The sequence below is a fragment of the Tyto alba genome, unplaced genomic scaffold, assembly GCF_018691265.1.
Source record: "Tyto alba isolate M040663 unplaced genomic scaffold, T.alba_DEE_v4.0 Super-Scaffold_2, whole genome shotgun sequence".
In the NCBI taxonomy this organism is placed as follows: Eukaryota; Metazoa; Chordata; class Aves; order Strigiformes; family Tytonidae; genus Tyto; species Tyto alba.
Window position 1 is genome coordinate 49,770,659 of NW_024881282.1, and position 23,983 is coordinate 49,794,641.

The following is a 23,983-nucleotide window of genomic DNA, read 5'->3' on the forward strand; positions in this document are numbered from 1 at the left end:
ATAATAGCCTGAATTCGAGGACTCTTATTAAAAAGTCATTTGAACTGCATTCCAGTTGAAATGACTTTTACCAATGAAAATATCTTTTTGCTTATTCAAAATTTACATTATTAGAAAAGCACAAAAGACAGACTTTGTGCTCTATTCCAGTCTCAGTCCCATTAGTCTTGGAGTGCTTAAGAGTACTTCCAAGCCCAAATTTTGTATTTTCTGTCATCTATGCTTTCTACTAGTCCCAGCATTTTAATCTGTTTTGAAAAATTCTTCACGTCAAAAAATACTTCTTCTTGCATGTTTTTCATTGCAAAACCTCAGTGTATCTATTCAGCATTATTAAACTGTTATCTCAACTGAAATGGGAACATAATCAAAAGGCTGGGTATTATTTATCTTAGCCATGTCTCCACGTCAGAAAATTAAGACAGTGATGAATTACACATTACTATACAAAATTTTATTATCAGAGACAAAATTCAAATTTGTTCTGCTTAAAATACAGAAGATAAAGTTTCTCATTTAAAGAAAAAAATCCATTTAGTCAGTCCTTAAAGCAGAATAAAAATTTTATGTTATGTTGAACACATAGTGGTCCCGTATTTATGGAGTCATTTTTAAAGGCATATCATAGAAAAACACTCTTCTGGTAAACTGTAACAGAAATTCATATATTTTATTTGGCTAGTGGTTTAAATTGCTGATTAGATCTATATTCATTAATTAATATTCTAAGAATAATTCTGTTTATATTCTCAAATCCTAGGATGCTTCAAACAATAAATGTAAAACCTTGTTAAAGTTGGCATGTTTAGATATACTGAGAATCAGTTAGCATTTCCCCTCTATATGCAAAATATATGCTTTTCTATAAAAAAGAAAAGAGAGAACAGTTGGCTCTATATAAAGTAAGTTGTGATTTTAAATTCAGCAAAACCACATCACCATATCCTGCACCTAAACCACTTTCCAGAAACTGTTTCAGCCAGATTTAATGCATCATCTGAAGCACTTGACTAATCCCACAGAAGTCAGTGGGACTGCCTCCATGCCTGTGTATGTGGCTGAGTCGTGGTCAACACAGCCTCACATCCTGCCTAAGTCCAACTGCTTTGCTGAGTTGAAACTTTTGAGTAGGCTCTGTAAATACAAATAACCACTGAAAGATTTGTCAAAGCAGAATGGCCCAGAATTAGAAGCTATACGTGCATGTAGATGGTACATAAACTGTGACATTATGTAACTATCTAGACTTCCTTTAAACTGGCATTCTGATCTTGCAAACACTTGTTTGTGTGAAACCATTGGTGAACTGTATCTAAACTGAGCCAACTCCACCTCTTCTTTGACAAAGAACTGAATTCCAAAGAATACAGATTTGAGAAGTGATGGAAAAATATGTTCCTCTAATTACAATATTCAGAATTAATCTAAGGCTGAGACACACTTAATAGAGGGACTCATCCATTTTAATCAACATTCATAGCTAAAGGACTTCTTTCTTCTTAAGGTGTCAAAGGATCTTACATGTGGAATGTCTTGGGAAAATAATGTCATTTATTATCAAGCCTTTATTTTCAGTAGTATGATCCATTTATGTCACTGATGTGTGTGTAGTGGAATAGATCATTAGTTTTCAGGGAACTGGTTTATGTTTATCTTCTGCAAAAATAGAGCAACTGAACACCTTTCAGTAAAACATCAGTCAGGGAGCTACAATCTCTGTTTTTATAAGGCTATACATCTCACCCACACTAAAGCCTATTGTCCTTCAAACATAAAAACAACATAGCAAAATTACATTTACACATATAATAAAGCTGTCTTTGTACAGGGTGGTTATACAGTAATTACAATGATGTTTCCATTAGAAACTGTCAGAATATTTTTTTTCACAGAGTCTCTAAATCCAGTGAAGTCCATTTCTGTTGAAATCTACTGTTTGCAGGAAAAAGAGAGGGTAGTAGCTACACTCTTCGCACTACAGTTTTCTGCAGTTCTCCAAACATATTATAAAGCTTTATCACATTGGAACCAATCACAAAGTATTATTCTAACAAAAAGCAAAAGGAGAACAAAAAACATTTGTCATCCAATATGTGCTACTGAAACATAGATACAAATACGCAAAACATCCTGTACAGCAGGCCAGCCATCACCTCAGGGGGCTGTTTTGAAAGCAATGGGTTAGATCCTCAGCTGCAATCCACGTCGGTCACTTCAACGGATCTACCTCACCGTGCACCAGCGGAGGGTCTGTGGCCACACACGTGTCATCAGTTTGACTACAGGTTATTTTAGAATCACAGAAATGAACATATAAAGTGAACGGAAATGTATCGCAGAGAACCGAGACTGTGTCTTGGCTCTCGGCCTCGCTCGCTGCACCAAAGCTATCCATATTGGGCAAATCCAAGCTGTGCTGTCCAGGAAACGCTGGGGCACTCTGGATGAAGCCTCCTGGCTCATCACTGCCTGCGGCAGCACAGTCCCCTCTGTTCTCACAATGCTGCTCACCTCTATGTTCTCTGCCAACATCACTTTGATATCCTTAGGAAACAGTGCATGTAAAATAAGTAAAGCATTCAGAAATACTATTTGTCCACATCACACTTACTTCACTCGTTACAAATCAGCCAGATACAAATGCATTTTTTTCTGAGAAAGGACACCGAGTCTGACCCACAGTGCTTGATCATGTGGGTGATTCTCCTTGAATGCAACTCAATAAAACCTGCTCCACACGTCTTTTATAAAATCCAACCTCAACTGTGTTACCATGTAGGGGTTTTCCGAGGTCAAGCTACCTTCCTCTACTAGAATGGGCACAGGATGGAGCTAAGTTTCACCAGCTTCTTCAAAACATACTTGATTTTAAAATTCTGCTCCAACTAGGGCATGTGGCCTTAATTTTGTGAAAAATCCTTACACAAAGTAGTCCCTTTCTCCCCTTCCTTCTTATTGAAAACTAAATTACTCGTATCAGCATGGACTACTTGCTCATCAGAGTGGTTTCACCGGGTTTCAGTACTGGTTTTAAGATAGGGAGAAGCTTCCACAGCTTTATAAGAAACAAAGTGGCCAATTTTTTACAGTTCTGTATGCAAAAAGGGAACTGAACAGTCACTAGTATCACACAGATTTGCACAGGCATCTGAATTTTTTGATGGCATTAGTACAGCTATTATTACCACAAATAATTTGTCGTGACAGCCTTCCAAACCATTTGTTAGAAAAAGGCCTGAGAAACTCACAGCACATTTTCAAATATTAAGAAAAATATCGTAAAGGAAAAGACTGTGTTCTTATGCATACTTGAAAATTCAAAATATTTAACTGTTTGAAATCACTTCTGAAGAATGGACATTATAATATTCTAGACTTTTACAACTATTTTGGCCAATGTTTCCCAGTTAGGTTGACCAGAGCTCAGGGATTTAGGTTTTTCTGGGCAATGTAGGCTGACTAGCTGGACCTTTGTTTCCTGCCAGCACAAGGCAATGCCACTAACCTCTGAAGATCACCCACAACCCGTAACTGGCAGAGGGACCTTCTGACCCTCCCATCTAGCTGAGAGAGAATGGGATGGAGCCTCCCTGCACTTCAGTGGTTCCCAGATGCCTTCCTGATCCGGGTGGGCTGGCAGAAGCCGCAGGTGATACAGCCAGCCGTTTTTGCACTGCTCCATCCAAAGCCAGGCAAACAGCCTCTGTTCAGGCTGCTCAGGAGCAGGAGGGTCCTTTTACTCCTCCATGCTCATACTGATACTGTGGCTATAAACCCTGTTTAGGACAGGCAGCCTGATACGGTGAGTACTCATAATAGGAGTGGTGGTTAGTTGATGATATACATGATATATGTTTTCAAAGTCACATCCCTCTTCCTCAAAGAGAAAGTTACACATTTGACTCTAAGTCTGTTTTCATTCACTTCAGTATTGGCTATGATCATGTGGAAAATCAAAACCTTATTATGCAGGTATCTAAACAAAGTCACCCTCATCTGCAAATATTGGCTTCACTTTATCCAAATAATCAGACTCACCGACATTTTATGGGAAAATTATCTCTAGGGAGGATTTTTCACATGAATATATACATATATATAATTTTCTTCTTTTACTCTCTACTACTAAGGATTTAATTGTATGGTTCAGGATCTTTGCTGTGAAAGCACCCTTCTGCATCAGTGGAGATATTTCCTTTGACACGTTAAAGCTCAGTGAAATATCCACAACAGCCCAAAAGCTACAAAAAATTCATCTTCAGTTTCCAACACAGTATCGGAACTCTTGCTATATTCACTGAAAAGATCATCAAAGGTCACAAATTTAGAGGTACTTAAGGACATGTGATTTTTTTTTCATCAAAATCAATGTCCAAGTACTCACAGTAATAGCAGATGTGACATTTCATTTCAGAAGACTGTTTTCACTTTATTCTGCCCTAGTCACGATTAATAGCTACTATAATTTTAGCAGCTATTAGCAGTGGATACATGAATAATTCTACCAGCTACCAAGTAATAGGATGAGACTTTTGTAGTGAACAGTGTTACAAACATACAGTAGGTATTTTTACAATAGTTATATTATTATGCTGGCATAAAATCATGTCTATTAATATGTCTTCCTATGAGACCTAGTAAGCTGTATCAATTAACAATCCTGAAAGGATCCTGAAGTCATACAAAGGTTGATTAGAGATACAGGCCTCATCAAATCTCTATAAATGACACCCAGGGCCTGGGTGAGGTCCACATTCACACTGGATCCACATTTTGCAGCATCTCCTCTCACTAGACAGGACAAAATTACAGCCCGGATTTGAAAATTCTGAAAAGTTTGGGGTATTTGGCTTTCTAATCACAATCTAAATTATAAAAATGGGGCCTATCTTTAGATAAGGACAAAGGAAGAAAAAGACTGGTAAAGGAGAAAGAAAATCAATAAGATAAACAGGTTTTTCTAAGCAGATTGTATTAGAGTTTTCTACGAGGTATCAACTATTCTTTACCACACAGCTGTGTAGAACTTATTAAAGAAAGTTCCTAAGACATATAATCAAATGCAGGAGCGTTGAACATTGTAGAAAACAGCTATAGTTTTGTTGGCTTTACTCCATTTAAATTTAATCCTGATTCAGTGTGAAACAGTAAAATACAAAATATAAAAAAAATAAGAGAATAGGGAATTATAATGGAAAGGCCAGCTCAACCTTAGCTATAGCAGTAATACCAACATTACTAGGACACAGCCATTATAAGCAATTCATCAATAGCTATGTGTAAGATACCTTTAGGGCTTGATATCTGTGGTAGACCAGTTGCTCAAGATCACTAAAATATTAACTTACATCCAACACCAGCTAAATGTGCAAGAACTTCAATTCAAATGAGCGACAGTGGAAATTTCTGTGCACTGTGCAGAATACACAGGTTTTTTACTTTGGAACATATTGTTAGCCTGCCCTTTATCAGTGGAAAGACCAGAAACTTCTATGCACATCCTGGAGGTATGTGGTTTAATCTGTGGTGCTGAAAAAGAAAACTTGTCAAAGACAAGCTTTAATAAAATTGCAAAGGGACAGATCATCATGTATGTTTCTTTCCTCTGAAATTCTCAAAGCAATTCAGGTTTGAGGCCTTGGTTTTCTGCACAATCTTTGGATGTCATAATTTTAGCCTTCATTACAGGGTAGATGTCCTATTAAATAGTATTTGGCTTGCTTTTTTTCTATAACAAATCTGTACGTGATTTTGTTCAGTAGAAATTAAATTGTGACGCTACATACTGGTATTGAGGTTGAGTTTGGTCAACCACATAAATAATACTTTGCACTTTTAAATGCCTTTCATCAGAGGATATTCAAGTGCTTTGCTAACATTAGTCAAGCCTCACAACACCCCTGTGAGGTATGTAAAATACATAGGAAGAGGAGGATTTCACTCAACTTGGACATGATAATGTCTCTGGGCATTAGGTTCTCTAGCTTTGCAACATAGCACAAAGGTTTAGGGCTTACTGTAAGGCAAAGAGTTAACAGCACAAGAGCACAGGGTTCCCTCTTCTTTTGCTTATGTGTGGTCAAGCTAACATATGGTGCTACACAGCACCAAACAGTGGAACAAATGCCCACAGTAGGATTTCATGCATCCAATCCACAAACATCACCCTCTGCACAGTAAAAGATACAACATGACAGGATCAAGATGGGTATGACAGCTTAGTTATGGGTTGTGTCCACCAGTTCTTGAGGAGCAGAGTACCATGGGAATGAGAGCCCAGAAAACAGTATCATCTCTACACAACTCTGATTGGTTCTTTTTGCACTGATGTTTCAATTCACAACTTACTGGAGATAAGCAACTACAACCATAAAGCATGTTGGTAACTTCCACACCTTGCGAAGAGAATGACCAGATAAAAATGCCTGCTCTCTACTTTTGCTGGCCACATGTTCCCAATGTACAGGGCCACGATGGGGTCAGATGGTTGTGATAGGCTGGGATGAGATAAAATAACACTGTCATACATCTACATTCCACCTCTGAGGCTGCTACAATCTGTCTCCTGAAAACTCTCCGTAGTTTTGTGGGTTTTTTTCTCCACAGTGTAGACATGGGAGAGTATTTGGCCCCCATCAGTTTTATCCTCAACATTTAGCACCAATGGTGCAGTCAGTCATTGTACAAGTAGCAGTTCCACTGTGTCACTGATTTTTCAGATTAAGGATTGAGAAAAAAGAAACAAACACATGATTAAGAAAAGCGTCACTCATCTACAACAGTCTATGTGAAATACAAGGGAACAGAAAGAAAACAGTGTTCTCAGTATTAACCAGTACAGTTAAACACACACACACACCTCTCCCCTCTTTCTTCATATTTCACTTTTCTAAATTGGAATAAAATACATCCTATATTTGCAAAAGTATTGTCCACATAGAGAACCTGACCCATCTATCATAATAAATTGCTACAGAGGCTGGTCTATCACGTGCAAGGCAGCCTTCTTGGGTAATTTTATGTCTTTGCATGCAAGATATTCTCCCTTTTTGCTAATTTCCATTTGAATCTTATGTATATTTATAATATTTCTGCACTACCAATTGCATAACTTACTACTTCGCAGGCTGGGTGACCTGTCGTGAGTATCACTGCCTTATAAAATAGCTGAGAAGAGGTGGTTCATGGATTCTGTGAAATCAATGCCAAGTTCCCCTCCAACACTGCATACATTCACAGCTAAAACTACATGGTTCCACTGATCAGCAGTAAATAAATGTATATGATTACAACTCATGGATTACGCCCTTCTTGTTTTCTCTCTATATACCCCTCCTCACCTCTTTCTCTTTCTCCTTTCTATATATTCCACTTAGTAAAATATGGGAATATGGAGACTGCAGATACAACTGGCATCTCAAAAAATGAGCTGGCATCTTTGTAATCATTAAGAGACAATCCGAGTGGTAGACTAATGGGCAGCTATCGAGAAAGTTGATTTTGTATCTCACACTGCCCCAAGTTGGAAGCCTTCTGCGCTTCCTTTTCCTTGCTTTCCTTTTGTTCATTGCAATACTGATTGTCGTAGATAGTCTTTGTGCTTTGTATAATGCCCATCTTTGATGTAACTGGAACTCACATACAAAAAGTGGCTGTTATACATAAGCATGCTAGAATACAGGCAGGGACAGTACAAGCATGCATAAAATAGTCTTTGAAGGTTTTTTGTTTTTCTTCAACATTTACATGCATCACAATATCACATTTGGTTGTGTACACTGAGGACTGGATTTCATAAGCATTCATGATCTTCTCTGAAAAGCTTCTTGACAATTTCACAAGAGCCCAGTGCAAAAAAAAAAAAAAATCCACAAATAAAAAAAAAAAAAAAAAAAAAAGAAAAAACCTTATCCCTGCAATCTTGTCTTGTCTGCATGATTTTAATGTTGAACACTTCTAAAAATGTCTCCTCTTCCTCTTGCAGAGCTTCATGTTAAATGGTCAGCTGGAAAGACAGATTAGTGCGTCAAGGATTTTCTTAGCCACTGGAATAGTTCTTCCTTATAAAGCCTTTGCCACCGCACATTGGCTTCCACTGTTTCCACGGCGCGAGAGAAAGAGGCAGCAGCTCCCCCTTCATAACTCTTTATAAAGTTCTTTAGCTGGAAATACAAGTTAACAGGTTAAATTTGCAGGAACTAAAGAAAGTAAATATTTCCAGTGCACACAAACAAGTCAGGCATTTAGGGAAAACCTCCACGATCACTGTTGAAGTGCATGTAGTATTGTGTAGAAAGATTTAATACTAAATGTAGTAAGACAGCAGATTATCAATTAGATGTGATGCAATTGCTTCAAACTGCACTGGAAGATATTGACATGTCAGTGCTGGATCACATTAATATCATCAACTCCTTCTCTCCTGCAGCCCAGCTGCTTCACTGCATAAACAGCTGGCCTGCTCTAAACGTTTATTTCTAACTAATAAACCAAATTGGGACCACTAGAAATGCTTCTAATTCAGGTCTATATGCAAATATCAGCAGAAGGCAGCCCTGATGACCTTTACTTTTATCATGCTTCAAAACAAATTTATTTCATTTTGATTTGCAGAACCTTTTTGATGATATAATACAGGTTAGTTGTTTAGAAAAGGAATGGATGGTTATGGTGTGCACAGAATGGCAAAATAGCAAGTGGGAACTCATTTAATGATCTTTGAATGCTTGAAACAGATTCCTTCCCTTATAAGAAAACTTTGATCTTTTTTCAGCAGACTGAAAAGGCCTCTGCTCCATTCTTGTGTATACTCAAATTATAGCACTATCACCTGGATTATTATAGCTGATGCCACTGGTGTGCTTTGAATTACTGTTCTTTTTAAGTGAGAATTGCAAGACTGATCTGCACAGTAGGTTGCTGGTTTTGTTGACGTATAAAATTAGGTGGTTTTAGCAACATTTATTCATAGCTAGTTAATTTTGGTTTCCTCATGAGACCAAATTCACCTTGTTTATTTAAATCTAACTTCCAACAACATCTCTTTGTGCATGGTCTCAAAACTGAAAAAGCTGATCCTGCAACTGTCTCATTTTCATCACAGTTAAAAGCATGGGAGGGACCTGAAAACTATCAAAATCAGACTTAATGTTTACAAAGCTGGTTCCTTTTAGGAGAAGCATAAACTGTCAGCCTGCCAATACTATAATGAAAATGGAAACTAAGAGTACAAAAGTCTTCCTGGTGCAGGGCAGATACTCACATCTGGCCAGCACTGACCTTCCCACCTGGGTAGCTTTGAGGAAACCTGCTGTGGCTGTGAGGAAACCAGCTGTGGCTCTTCCCTAAGTTCCTGAGGCCACTAGACTTGAGTGCAGACAAATGGTTGGACACAAAACTTCATAGAGCAATCAGAGTTCAATTAATGGTGATTATGCTGTATTAGAATCATTTGATTCATTTGGAGTAATGCTGAGCAGCTGCTAAGCAGAACATAACACAACCACACAACTACCTCAAGTCAAGGCAGATGTTAAGTTGAAATGAAAAATCTTTGCAATCTAAATAAGAAGTACTTAGCATTTAGAACAAATTGTTGTGGTGTCATTTGGCCAGAATACCAGGTTAACAGCTTTTATCATATGGAAATACTGTAAGGAAAAGAAAAACAGAGAAGGCAGTGACAGCTCCTGCTTTCAACACTGGCATTTTCTAAGGTTGCCCTCTGCAGCATAAATTAATATAGATAGAAAGTTCTCATCTTTATTTTCTCAAAAAATAGTCAAGAAAAGGAAACAAACCTACATATCCAGCGAAGCACAGAGACGTGCTTGCACTGCCCACCTCCTGACACCACTTCTACACACTTGAGTGCCTTTGCAATCTGCTCCTCATCCTCACGCTGCCCAGCTGCAGCATGGGCCTGTGAATCCAGCTGAGCAGCCAGAGTTCCTAGACAACTGACACCTTACTGCTTCTGCCCTGCTCCCTGCTTACAACAAATACAGCCTGATGTGCCAAAAGTAATTTAAAAATTACCTCTCTTAGTTCATCTTCGGTATTGAGGAATTCTGTGACCCCACTGATGAGCTTCGAATTCATAAATAATGCTTCTCCGTACCTGCAAGGGCAAAAAGAAGATGCACAGAGAGTAAGTGCAAGAGCCAGGCCAGCTGAAAATTAGAAAGTACTCTACTGTAAGCATAGAAGAAGACATGGGACCAATACTGGGGATCCAAGGGAATAGCACTGGAATTGGGACACTGGTATTCCCGTGTTTCATGCTAAAAACCTGGACTGAGACCTTCCTCCAGGCTAAGCTGTTTGTAGTTAACTTTTTACTTGGATGCTACCAAGCAGAACGGGCTTAACCACAGCCGCAGATAAGGGATCCAAAGGAGGGAACTAAACCACAACACCTCATGCTTAATGAAACAGCTTTTCCTGTAATGACATCAAGCAGCTCAAAATACAGGTGCCAAAGAAGGAGCAGAGCAGCAACTATGGAGAAGTATTCTGAGGAGCTGTACCATTAAAATAGACTTTTTGAAGTGCTGCAGCCTTCTCTGCATTTTGTATTAATTCATCTCATCTACATTACAAATAGCCTCTTGATAAGTGAACTGAATAAAATTTTCTTGTTCCAGTATCTGATAATTAAAATAAATAATACTGATAGAGCACAATACTGCTAAAATAAACCCCTGGGCCATGATGTAGCATCTTCAAAGAACGAACGTGGAATGAAAATTTGAAAGCTTGGGCAAGGAATATTTAAAGGGTATGTTATTCAGCAGCAATCAGCAGTGACCTTCTGCAGGTAGTTGCTTTGAAACTGGCCATTCAATCTTGCTGTTCCACCTGCTTTTCCACAAGTTTTTTTAGTGCCCTAAATGAAGCATCTGCATCACTTATAAGATTAACCAGACTCCTCCTGAACTTTCCATTTCATGTTGGAATAGCTTGTGGGTTGTTTTTTTTCCAAAGTCTCTAGCATGAAGAATGTAATTCCACTGGAAACCATAAGCAGGTCTTTTGTTCAAGTTAGATGTCATTCAGCATAGCAAAAGACACTTGACAAATAGTTATCCTTATCTTTATCTGCACATATATCCAAAGCAACATCTAGCTAATCTGAACATGACTGTTTTTAAGATAGGGAATCCAGCTCTCCTGTCAGACGTGTAATACCAATAGACTTCTCTACAATTAAGTTTATCTGGGGCAACAATTCAGTTCATACCCTGCTTTTACAAACTGATTTAGAGGAGGAATTTAAAATTCAAAGTGAAATGAACTAGCACAGCCAAAGTTTTCTGTTCTGCTTCTATTAATCCTAAATTAATTACTCTTAGAAGCTTAGGTACTATAAGCCACAGTCCCTTCAATAGGGAGAAAGAAAGAGAAAGGGGAAGGGATAGCTCCAGGGAGAGCGATAGAGAGAGGGAGAGGGAAGTGAACTGGGTTTTTTTAAGAAGATTCTGTTTTAGGGAAGGTATACGCTGTGTTGTTTGCTACCTTTATTTTGAGTGAGAGGAAACACAGTTACAGGTATCAAAAACCCTACTCCCTGACCACTAATAACTGAATTATTCATAGCTATTTCAGCAAGTACCTCTCTTTTTCCAAAACTCCAGTCACACTGACATATACAGACATCCAGAGGCAAACGCCTCCTATGGGAAGTATGGATTTCATGGTCCTTTAAGCACGTTTAGGCTTTCTAACAAAGCCCTTTATTATTACAGTCTCTGCTTAGCCTCATAATTGACTGCTTGGAAAACTGGAAGCTCCTCTTGATGGGGTCTTTTGACAAGGTTACCAATCCACTTTACAGAAGTGACCTCATAAAAACAGCTGCGGGGATTTTATTTTTCTTGCAGTCTGTACTATAGCCACAGTGCAAACAAAAGGAGAATTCCTTCCACTGAAAATGATACCTTCATGAATACCTGTGCTGATTACTGCCTATTACACATACTTGGTAAACAGTCGCTACTAGCAATTTCTAAATGGGGTCTGCTGGCAAAAATTCTAGAAAAGCCACCTCCCAAAAGAGTATTTTGCAGGTGTGAATCAAGAATAAATAGAAAAAGGGTTTGGTCTTGCAAGTATCAGTCTTCTCACCCTTCACAGGGAAGACAACAGCAGGGCAGAACCAGGACCTTCCAAGCCTGAGCTCCTTGGCAACATCCCAGAGTCATGAGCTCTCCACCTGCTCCTCTACCTCTGGGGATGTGATCCTCAAAGCTTCACATTTGTACAGGCTTTGCACTTGTGTGAACTCAACTTGAGAGACAGCATAGTCCACTTACTTTGGACAGATGTAAATGACTTCCCCAAAATTGTCAAATTCTCAAATGCTGACAAATTATTCAGCACTTGAGGATGAAGGAGTTCTTATAGGCAGCTGTTGGATTAAATTTTCACAGACACACACGTGCACACATGATGAACATGATTTAGGAGACAAGGTAGTGCATGCTCAAGTAACAGGAATTCAAGCACAGTATTTTCAGTTCTCTTTCTCAGAATTTTATCAGTTTTAGTCCCATGGATTTCTTATGAAAGACTCATTAGGCACCTCAATTTCTAAGTCATCTTCATAAATGGGGTATGAGTGATTCTGAAGACTTTATATATTATCAGTACCTTCTGGACAATGTAAATACATGCATATTGTAAAAATATAAAAGGATTAGAGTATTTTGTTATCATTCTAACTCTTTGACATGCTGTGTTTCAAAGTTAGAGGAAATAGTGCTATAGTATAATTTAATCACCCTCAGTTATTTCATATTACTATCTCAAACATCAACACCTTTTATAATAAATTCCATTGAAAAATATCATTGAGATATCACCTTATTAATGTTTTGTACAGGGTATTTTAATTTCAAATAAAATTAAATAATGAATCATAATTGTAGAAAAAAGGTGCCTTGGGACAGAGTGTACTTGGAACTGTAATTCGGCAATACAGCTAGTATTTTTAAAATGTACTAGTATGGCAAGCTTAAATCAGAAGCCCAGTTTTGCATTTTATCATGTCACTGTTTCACTGAACATTAAGGGTCAAGGTGTTAGACTAAGTCCACCCTCTCAAAGACTCTCTTAAAAGGTTTTATTATAATTATAAAACAAAGTTATTTTCAATACACATCCGATATGTACAGCTTGCATGAACTACTTCATTCTATTGCATTGAATCTTTTGGCAATTGATAGAAACTCAACTGGATGTCCCTTTCAGAAAAATGCAATTTCTACAGTCCTTTTGATGGCTTTGACTTGTGTTTGGAGATCAAACTGAATTTAGATAACAAAGTCAGTGTTGGGCAGAGACAGAATCTCTGTTATTTTTTCATTAAAAAAGGACAATAACAGGTTTTTGATGAGGTCTTACTGATTGTTAGGAACACAGATTACATAGTGATACGTTCCAAGCAAGTGAGATAAATAAAATTCATATTTTAGATGAAGTAAACTTTATAAAATTAAAACAAACAAAAAAATTGGCATGTGGCATAGTTTTCTAAATCTTGTCCATATGTCTACACTGCTTAACCTTGTCCATGTCTAAAATCACAGGAGTTAGCTAGGTTGTCAGGTGAACATACTGGCTATGTGTTTGTAACTTCTGCATATGTGTTTGTAGTAATACAGATTTTGACAGATTTATGCCCAAACTCTGTACAAATACCTGGAGGAAAATTAAGAATTATTTGCTATCCAGAGCATAACTAACTGCACTGGGTTGCATAACAGTAATGGGCCTGTCATCCACTTTCTGTGTAAAAGTCCAGTTTCTGGAATAATCATACCAGAAGCAGAGGATTCTTAACTTTTAAACTCTTCAGCACTCTTAAAGCTTTTTGGAAATTGCTTTAAAAAAATATGCTCCTGCAGCAGAAACTTCCAAACCCAATTCCAGCTCAAACCTATTTTTCCACCAGAACTTCTAAAAGCTCACTATACTATAAAGTATTATCCAAAATAGCATGAACAACTTCTTGAATCTCTAGGAAAGTTGCACAGTCTTTGAGTTTCCTTGATTCTTCTTTTGATGCCATGAAACCTATAGTAAGTTTGTACCTGTATTCACCAGGCACTAGTATTTAGTTGCTTAAATACAGCATCTTAAATATACCATTTAAAATATTCTGCGGTACACTAGATAGCTCCTCGCCAGTCCAGAATGGAACAGGTCTCCAATACTTTTTCTGCCAATACCATGGGAGTGGCCTGGTGTGCAGTGTCTAAAGTTCTTGGACACCTGTCTTTAAGAACTTGAACCTCATTACAGTTGTGGCCCTTTCTAATCTGTCAGTATCAGGTGAGCTATTGTGAAATCTTTCAGACCCTCAGGTTGTCCCTAAAGAACTAAATAAATTTCCCATTCATTGAATTGATATCAAAATCTTTATCAAAAAGGATTTTGAAATGTTGACTGGGCTCCTGAGTAGGAGCATGTAGCACTTGTTCAAAGAGAAAGAGAAGCAGTTATAAAGAACAACCTTGTCTCTTCCTGTTAATCTATTTTTAATTCAAAATGTTGCTCCTCTATTACTTGAAACTCACCTGAAACAGAATGGAAAGAAAGGGGATGACACTCTATTAGCATCCTTTTGAAAACAGAAATGTTTCAAAAAGGGTTTGGTGTTTTTTTCCACAGTTGAAATAATGTTCTTGAAAATATTTCTTTTCTATCACACAAAATCAGCAAAATTCCTTTGGGAACTGCTGCTTTTTTATCTATGTAAAAGTAGAACTGCAGCACTTGACATATAGATAGAATTCATTATCATAAGAGCAGACACAATATAGTAATAGAGATATATATATATATACAGATGATCACTAAGAGATAAATGTTTCTATGCATCTGTGTTATAATCCATGAATAAATGCATTTATGACTCATATGTATGCATTTCATATTTAGAGACATCTCTATTTATGGATTAAAAGAGAATGGACTAGATTCAGGAACTTACATGAATACATACATATACAATACTTACACGAATTACTTCAAAATAAGAAAATTAAAATAAATTTGGACTTTTTACCTAGCATTTAATATTTTCCATTTTTCTCTGAAAAACTTCCAAGCAAGATCCCTCCCATGTGGATTTCGAGCTACGTGGATTATCACATCAATTGCATCCTGATCCAGGACAACTTCTGAGTTGAGAGACAAATTCAAAAGTCTAGCAGGAGAAACAGGGAAAAAAGTCCTATTTAGTTTTACGAACATATAGGTTAACAACAGCACATCAGAAAACTCGCAAAAAAAAAAATCACTGACAAATGGTTTCCTTAAGTCTCCAATTGAGTTCAGTCATTTATTACGATTCTAAAGACAATACACATTTATGAATCAGAAAAATCTTGATGTAAAAGGATTTCAGTAAAAGCTGAGTAGAACTTTACACGTGCATTTTTATGAAATCAGTAAGATCAGACTGGTCAATCCATTTAAATAAAGGATATGCTAACAAAAAAAATAACAGCAACTATTACAAGATTTTAAACATTTCCAATAAACATAGGAAAACTTGGAAGTGAAAAGGCATAATATGTATCAATTTTCATATGTATTAATGCAAAAACATAAGACAGTTTAAACAGACAGTTTGTGCTTGAAAAGCAAAGTTCTTTCATTTGAACCAAAGCTCAAGTGATGATCCATAAATGTTGAAGTGATTATTGGTGATAGTCAGATACAGATATATAGTATCTTTGTACCTGTTGAGCAAGTTTCTGTCATCACTGCAAGTTAAGGCTTCTAACAATATTTTCTTCTCAGACACAGCTGTGGTAGAATGAAATTTCATCCAAATGAACTCCCATACATCTTCATCCATCAGTGAAACTCCTGTACAATAGACAATGTCTCTCACATTGAGTGGGATTCTATAAAAGAAATCAGTAATAGTATTGTGGTAAATAAGCAGCCTCCTGATATTGGAAAGAAAGGAGGAACATCACTACATTTATGAGACTCAAAAATTAAAGTATTAAAGTGCAACAGTAATCTTCTTTTTTTTTTTTTAATTATGTTTGCATCTCTTTACTGCCACCAAAATATTCCAATTTTCCAGGCCATCCCAATGGATTTCTAATGAGTAACACATGCTTGCCATTCTTTTCATAATGCTGTCACATTGTCAGGAGACTATAAATTATGGCCATTCAGTTCATCAACACATAATATGACACATAACCGGCAAGACAGGTAACATAAGCTCTCCAGATTAGCATGGGATCTTATCACTCTGTTGCTGGGCTCTAAGCCAAATCTCCTCTTCTTGTCCTTAGTACTGAGGTTTTAGAACAAGAGCTGATCAGTCAGGATCTTCTCCTTGCTCGTGTTGTAATGTGTTCCATCTTCATATAGTATCATGCAAGTAAGGAAGGATGTGCTGACACAATGCTACTTAAAAATGGTGTTTTCAGGAGTGAAGAAAATAGAAAGATCCATTCATTCTTACAGTATATTAATATCAGTACCAAATGAGCTATGCCATAGGATGGGTTGTGAACTGTGATTACTGCTCAAGTACTACAAAATCAGACTACAGCTAAATGAAACATTCTTGCAGCCAAATTCAGACCTAGTATAGGATGTGCATATGCACCATTTTCTTCTAAAAAAATCTCAGGACTTTCAATTTCCTACCCTGCTTGTTTCCTACACAAGCACAGAAGCTGAAGCATTTGTGAGTTAAAGGGTATTCCTGCAGATAAAGCTAGACATTTCTCAGAGGAATACATTTCTGATTTGCAGGAAAGAACACCCTCTTTTTGTTGGTGAAAATTATACCAATACAGTTCTCTACTTATTAATAGCTAGGCTGAAACACCTCTGGAACTTCATATGCAAGACCTCTTTAGAGAATCTAGAAGTACATACAGCTGCTGTCAGTGTCTGGACAGTGACACAGTGGGACAAAGAATGAAATTACCTCTGTAAAATCTGATATCAAATCTTAAACAACACAGAAAGAAAGATTACATCAATACTTTAATTATAAGACTTTCACCAAAGTCTTACACCATAGACTGGGCTATCTCAGTCCATAACAAAGAGGTTCTTTTACTCCCATCTATTCATTCTCCAGAAAAAGCCTTCTTCCACTGAAATTTTCTATTACTGGGCTCTATGATGAGTGTTCTTGTTAAAAAAATTCTTCAGCTGATCTCTTTGGCCATGTCTGAGTCCCTGGAACATGAACCCAGTGTGGCTTTTCAGCATTTCAAAGTGTTGATTCCTCTTCAGTACTTCATTTTGAAGTAGCCAAAGTAAGAAACCATATGCTGATGTCTGTGAAGGATTACAGTCTGTTGTTGCCTCTATGGGGTTAGCTGGTTCCAACAACTATGATGGTTTCTTGAAAAAAAGAACAAAAGGAGTACATAGCTAAATTAAGGAAAAACTGGGGAAAAAAGTGCACTCCTCCTACTAATGCCTGAAGAACTTTGGAGAATTAATGCCTACTGTTTTTTTGTTATGCTTTTTCTGAGTAGTAAAGAAGTCCTGAGGTTGAGGCTTTGTCTATGTTCTCTGGCGAGTGTAGTCATCATCTCAGAGTGTCTATCTACAGGTTTAGACGCAGACAGTCACATGAATATTGCTTCTGCTGAGCTGACATGGCTCAGGATAGTGCTGCTGCTTGGATATTTTTTAGCAGAGTTCCATGCTAACAGAGCCACAAAGGGTTGCCTCGACTAGTGCTGAGATATTTTGCATTTGATGCAGACAAACCCAGACATCTATTTAGGAGTAAACTCTCCAAAGCACAACTGAAAGGGTAGGCAAGAGAAATAGGGTAGGCTGCTAGGAATGTGAAACTTATAACTATGCATAGCACACACCAGCAATATTGCCTTATAAGGCAAAATTGGAGGTGAAATGCCTCATCTTTGCCACGAACTGCTTCCATCTAGCCTGAGTAAATTGGTACTACAGTGCAGATCCTGGCATGGTTCGAGATCTTTCTGTTTATTCTCCTTCCACCACCAAATCACTGTGTGAGAACATGCCCTTCCCACGCTGTGCCAGGCAATGAGCACTGTTGTGGTTATGACCACATAGCTCAAGCAATTCCTACAGGTCACTGACACATTGATGGGACCTCCAAAAAATGCATGTTCCACAGTTCCTCCCCCTTGATGCTTCCCATTGCCTTCTTAGATTTTTCACACAATGTTCAGATGACCTAAAACATTTGGCACTGAAAAAAGTTATCAACTCTCCTTAGATTTACCTGAGATCAGGAAGTTTTGGTTTATGCATTGTCTATGCAACTGCTTCTGTGGTCCCTATAGAACTGCTATGACAAAACCAAGGAATTCAGAAAATCATTAAAGCTAACCAGATCCATTAAAAGAAACAGTGTTGAAACAGACATGGGCAATAAAGAAAAAAAATTATCACTCTCACCAGCATTTCCATACTACTGAGTTTTGATTCTCAAAAACTGAGTTAACATTAGTAAAATGTGAGTTTGGTTGACATTTACAGAATTATCAATGTGTGCTAGGTGCTGAATTTCCATTCACTGTAATGGAATTTTTACTTCTTATTTGAAAGTCTATCATTAAGCCCTTGTTGCGATATTTCAAACATTAATGAATATCAACAATTTATTCTTCCCCCATTTAACATTTCTTTCAAAAAGTACACGCAGAGGAAACTGCATATAACTGAGCCTATAACAGAAAATTAAGGTTACATATTTAAACACAAGAAATCAAGACATACTAAAATTAGTGGAGCAGATATTTAGGTGCTGTCTTTGTGTTGGCTTATATTAACTCAGAATGAGGCTTGAAGTTTTCTAAATAACTGCAACTCTCTCAAAACTTCATCTCAGCAACTACCGTAACATAAATATGCAGCCAAATACACATATACTTCATAGAACATGAAAGTGGTATCAATTAGCATTTTGATTTTCTGATACACTAGATTATTTATCTTTAAAGCACAATTCACCATCTTATGTCTTTTTTTACTTTTAATTTGGGATTTAATACATTGACAGTAGCCATAAGAACATACACTAAACCAAAAGGATGTTGCTATCCTGGCTGTGGGACCAAACAACCCGTTGCCCCAAATCTGTTTTATCATATGATATCTGAATATGAAGAATAACTGAACCCAGTCAAGCCTTATTTCAATGAAGGAAGGACTTTCTATCTTGACACAAACACTAAATAATTTTTTTAGAAGCACATACAGTAGCTATGAAAAGCTACAAATTACTCCTGTGAGAGCCTTGTAATCAGAAATGTAGACAGGGGGGTTCTTCTTGTGGAAATGAAAATTGTTTATGAAAATGTGAATATCCCCAAAGTCATTTCCCTATTGCCTGAAGAGAGAGCCCGCTAATTGAATTTTCTCCATTTGAGGGTATTTTTGCTTTCTCTCTCCTCCAGTCATTATGGGCCTGTATTTCATCGTTATCTAAACATGTGAAATCTCCCCAGTCTACAGATTTTTTAGTTTTATAGCTTTGTGGAAAATGTTGTTCTAAAATTGCAGTTCCAAGGCACCAGATCAGCATGTGGAGTGTTTGCCCCCTGTATTAACTGAATCAAGTGGATAAAATTACCATTGTTTCAGTTCAGCTTAGGTAGTAACACTGCAGAACATATCCCCTTGTTATATTAAACCTCATGTGGGCCTTCAAGGCTGCTCTCATTTTTAAAGAGCTAATATGATTGATGGATACTTCAGAAGAATAAAGATAAACTTTTGAAAGCATCACTTTAAATGGCTTTTATTTGAATACTGATACAATTTATTTAACTTTTTTTTTCTTGCTTAAGAGATATGATGGTGAGAATGAAATATGTAGCTAGCAGAGCTCATGTTTAAAAATTAAACACTTTGGGAAAAAAGTTAAAAATTAAACAGTTGGAAAAAAATTAATTAAAATCGTGCTGTGCCTTTACAGGATTTTTTTTTTTTCAAGAGTGAATAATAAAGCTCTACAATGAGCTAAGAATAATCTTCTAAGTTATAATTAATTGGTACATACTTGCTCCTATTTAAAGTATGTTCTAACAATTGGAGATACACTTATAAAATTGGATCATAATTATTTATCTTCTGGGCAAATTGTGTTCTAATTTTTTAAAATGTAATTGCACACAGTTTAGACTGTTCTTTGATTAAGTGACAAATTTCAGTACCATTTAGGGTACTATTTGACAAAGAAAATTAATCAGAAACGTTACTCTTTATTTTTGCAACTATTTAACATTTAACTTACGCCTATTTTTCTTGATGACTATATTTATAGTCTTGTTTAATAGGTTACAAAGCTCAGATAAGAAATAACAACGAAGTGTTGGTACTTTGTTGGCAGACCTGTAATACAGATTCTGTTATAAGGAACAGCACCACGCAAAGTTTATTTTTTAAGATGGCAGTCCCAAAGCTTATACTCCCATTCTCTATTACAAACTCCAGGAGCCATGCTGCTGGCACCACTGCACATACAGAGGAAGGGATGATCATCCCCCATAGTCCATGTCCAGTGTGAAGAGAAAGGGCAGAATTTTCCCTTGAAAATTGAAGCACGGAGATATGATGAGCTTGACATTCAGGTGCCTGTCACTCATTGAATTTGGGGGATACTAACCGAGGATATGGCTACTTGGGGTGTCTGTGGCAAAGCTACGCACGGACATCTGGCCTCCTCGGTTCCTGTCCTGGGATTCTGAGCTTCAGGTATCGCATGGGTCTGACTGACACAGGCAGAGAACACAACCCCCAAATGATGGTTACTGCTCCCTTCCCTTCCCACAGCAGATATCCCGTAACTGAACACATGACTAGCCCACCCAAAGCTCTTCAACACTGATTTTAACAACTGAGGGGTGAGTTAAGCACTTCTTTGTGAGACTAATCTCTGAGTAGATGTGCTTTGTTTTGTCCCTTCTGGACAGTGTTTGCAACAAAAATATGGTCCTTTCTGTTCAATTGTTTTGCAAAGTTGTGGAGAGATCATTCCTGAATGAGAAAATTGGAGACAAATCTATCTAACTTCCAAGGACTGCAAATTAACTACTGCTAAACCATAATCACTACATATAGGGTAATTTTACTGTGATCACACACAGAAGTCAGAAGGTAAAAATGGTACTTGAACAAGCTGCCCCATAAAGCCCAATTTTGTCTTTCACAAGATGAAATCCTCTCTTTACAGACATGCTCCCCAGATGGTCTTTCAGAGCACTAACTCCTTGATTAACTCGTGCACTCAACAGTGGTTTTGTCCTCCTTAAACCATTTTATTGACTTGAGTGCAAGATTCTACTCAAATGTTGTAAAAACCTATTAATTAGTTAAATCACTTAAGCAACATTGGCTGACAGTAGCTGACAAAACTCCAAAAACAGTTCAAAATGCATGAATAGCTATGCCTGACTTTTTTCAGTAATTAAAACTTCTAGGGGTTGAGAACACAGAAGAAGGGGCCCATTTTATTGTTTTACATGCATCAGACATTCATGTGTGAAAAAAATGAAAATAATTCTAATTTTTCCATGTTTGCCGCTAATGATTTCCAAAAATAGCTGGTGGGCATCAAACCTGTGAAAAAAGTTAGTGCCTCTTCCAAGCAACTAACAAAAACAATTAACCCATCGGCCACATTCCCACAAATACTTATGTACGTGGTTAAACTTAAGTACATTTTTAAGCTGTTGCAAGACTGTTGCACTAGTGTGCCTGTGTGGAACAGAGCAGCAAAACTATGTATCTCAAGTCATTAAGAGAAATAAGGGAGGAGGAAAAGGAAAGGAAAAATGCTTTGTTTGAAAAAAACATTTGATTTTCTATCACCTAAGCCAGATTTCATTGAAGTTATCTCAATTAATGACTGTTAATTTGTTATTTGCAACTCCCTTTGATCTATGGATAGTTTCATTTATAGTCATTCATTCGTTATTGACATGTTACAGTCTCCTGTACACTCCTGCACTCCAATCTGTTTCTCCGGTGGCATTTCCATTGAGTAGTTAACCGCCCTTCCAAGTAAGCACACTGCCAATTTAGACAGGCGGATGGACATGAATCCATTGTTCTTTGAAGAGGAAATACAAATTCTGCACAAACAAGTATGAAGATCTAGTACTTTCAAATTAGGCTTGTTGGTTATCACTGTCTTTGTTCAAACAATGTGATGGAAGCCATCTTACTTCACCACTTGCACCTTTCCTAAGACTATTAAAGAAATAACAAGTGTTCCTAACAGTCACATCAATGTCACGAAAGTCTTTGAAATGGCAAACAGAAGTCACTACAAAAGCTTGTATCTACGTTATTACACTTAAAAAGATTAAATGAGGTAACGGAGTACTAGGATGCAACTGTCCAAGATCCTGATTTAAATTTTTAGTAACCGAAAGTGGTTCATCTGTAGTGCAAAATGAAACACAGATGTGTTTTGACTTGAAACCCACAGGCTGAACAGGAAAATTCGCAGCATATTCTCTTTTCAGAGATCCCTGGCCCCACCTCAGCACCCTAAGACTTCTCAGAACAACAGAGACCAGAACAGATTCAAAAGATCTGGATTTGCATTCACAATTGTCTGGCAGTCTCTACTTCTCCTTGTTCATGAAGACAGACAAACACAAAATTCATTAACCCGTGGTCTACAGAATGGATGCTGACTTCAGTCTAATTCAGTGCAGCAGCCTGCACTCCACTGCAAATATCATCTATACACCTGAGCATTGCTTGCCTTAAAAAAGAAAAAGAAACAAAAAGAAAACTCATGCCTTCCTATCTCTTCTGTTAGAAAGGGTAGACTGAAAGTACACTCCAAATTTAAAAAAAAAGAAACAAAAAAATTACTAGAAAGAAGCTAAGCACTGAACATTAGTTCTACTTATGAAATGGCATAGTGACCTTAGCTCTGTTCATCAAAGATTAGCAGATTGTTATCAAACATAAGGTCAGCATAACAGATGCAAGGACAAGAGACACCAAATTTGTAGACATCAGAATGCAACCTTTACTTTTCACAACTTTGACGTGGTAGAATGTTGGATTTCCACTTTTTTTTTTTTTTTCAATTGATGATATCTGCAAGGCAGTTTTCCAAGTAAACAAAACTGGTCAGAGTGACATAAGAATAACAGTAAAATAGTAAAAACTGCATTAAGCCTAAAATCACTCCAAAGTGATATGAAGCCCAGATCAATCAAATGCATTTACTGTATGTTTTCTAGGGGAATTGAGGCCATTAATTAAGGTACTTTGTTTCCATTGAAAAGACAGAAACCAATAAATAGCAATGGTTACATTTATAAAGAAGAAAAAATTAAGAGCAAACTGAAGTGGCTATGACTTGCTAGCGGTCTTCCAGTGAGTCCAGTAAAATCTTCAAGGAATATTGCCACGTAACTGTGTCTGATGCAATACTATCATCTCCCACTGCTTACTGATGCATACTAGCAAAAGAATAGCATTACCACAGCTCTACTAACAGAACCAGAACACAAGCACTCCTTTTCTGCTGAAGGCAAAATCAGCTGTCTCTGTTCAAAGCAGCTCTCTCGTATTCACATGTTCACACTACCCTGTCTTACTTTGCCTCAAGCAAGCATACATCCACAGTCCACTTTGCCAGCAGAAATGTGTACATGGCAAACTGTAGCTGATAGATGGTAACAGTAGATAGAAGAAAATCACGCCTGCACCCACAGAGAGGTTTGCAAAAACATGCTTGTGTCTATGGATAAATTATGCTTTGAGTTATCATAGTGTGTATTTACATGTTACCCCTTGTTATGATATCTCCTGTCAGGAGTTTACAGATTTCAGCTCACCACATGTTCTTTCCTGAACCTCAGAAATACAAGTTTACTCAGTCTATCCAAGACAGAAAGTCTGAAAATGCTAATCCTCTTAGAAACATGTTTTTCCTTCAGAATAGATATGCAGTAAAGGCTAA

At 37.3% G+C, this 23,983-nt stretch overlaps 1 protein-coding gene across 1 annotated transcript in view; it reads right to left on the reverse strand.

Moving 5' to 3' along the window:
- Window positions 1-7,598: 7,598 nt before the first annotated feature.
- TRHDE (thyrotropin releasing hormone degrading enzyme) overlaps window positions 7,599-23,983 on the reverse strand; it is a 211,814-nt gene continuing 195,429 nt past the window's right edge. The window contains exons 16-19 of the mRNA XM_042792960.1: window positions 15,750-15,917; window positions 15,071-15,211; window positions 10,039-10,120; window positions 7,599-8,162 (exon numbers count right to left, since the gene is read on the reverse strand). Of these exons, the coding sequence (XP_042648894.1) occupies window positions 8,019-8,162; window positions 10,039-10,120; window positions 15,071-15,211; window positions 15,750-15,917 (535 nt within the window). The 3' untranslated portion in view covers window positions 7,599-8,018. The remainder of the gene's footprint in view (window positions 8,163-10,038; window positions 10,121-15,070; window positions 15,212-15,749; window positions 15,918-23,983) is intronic.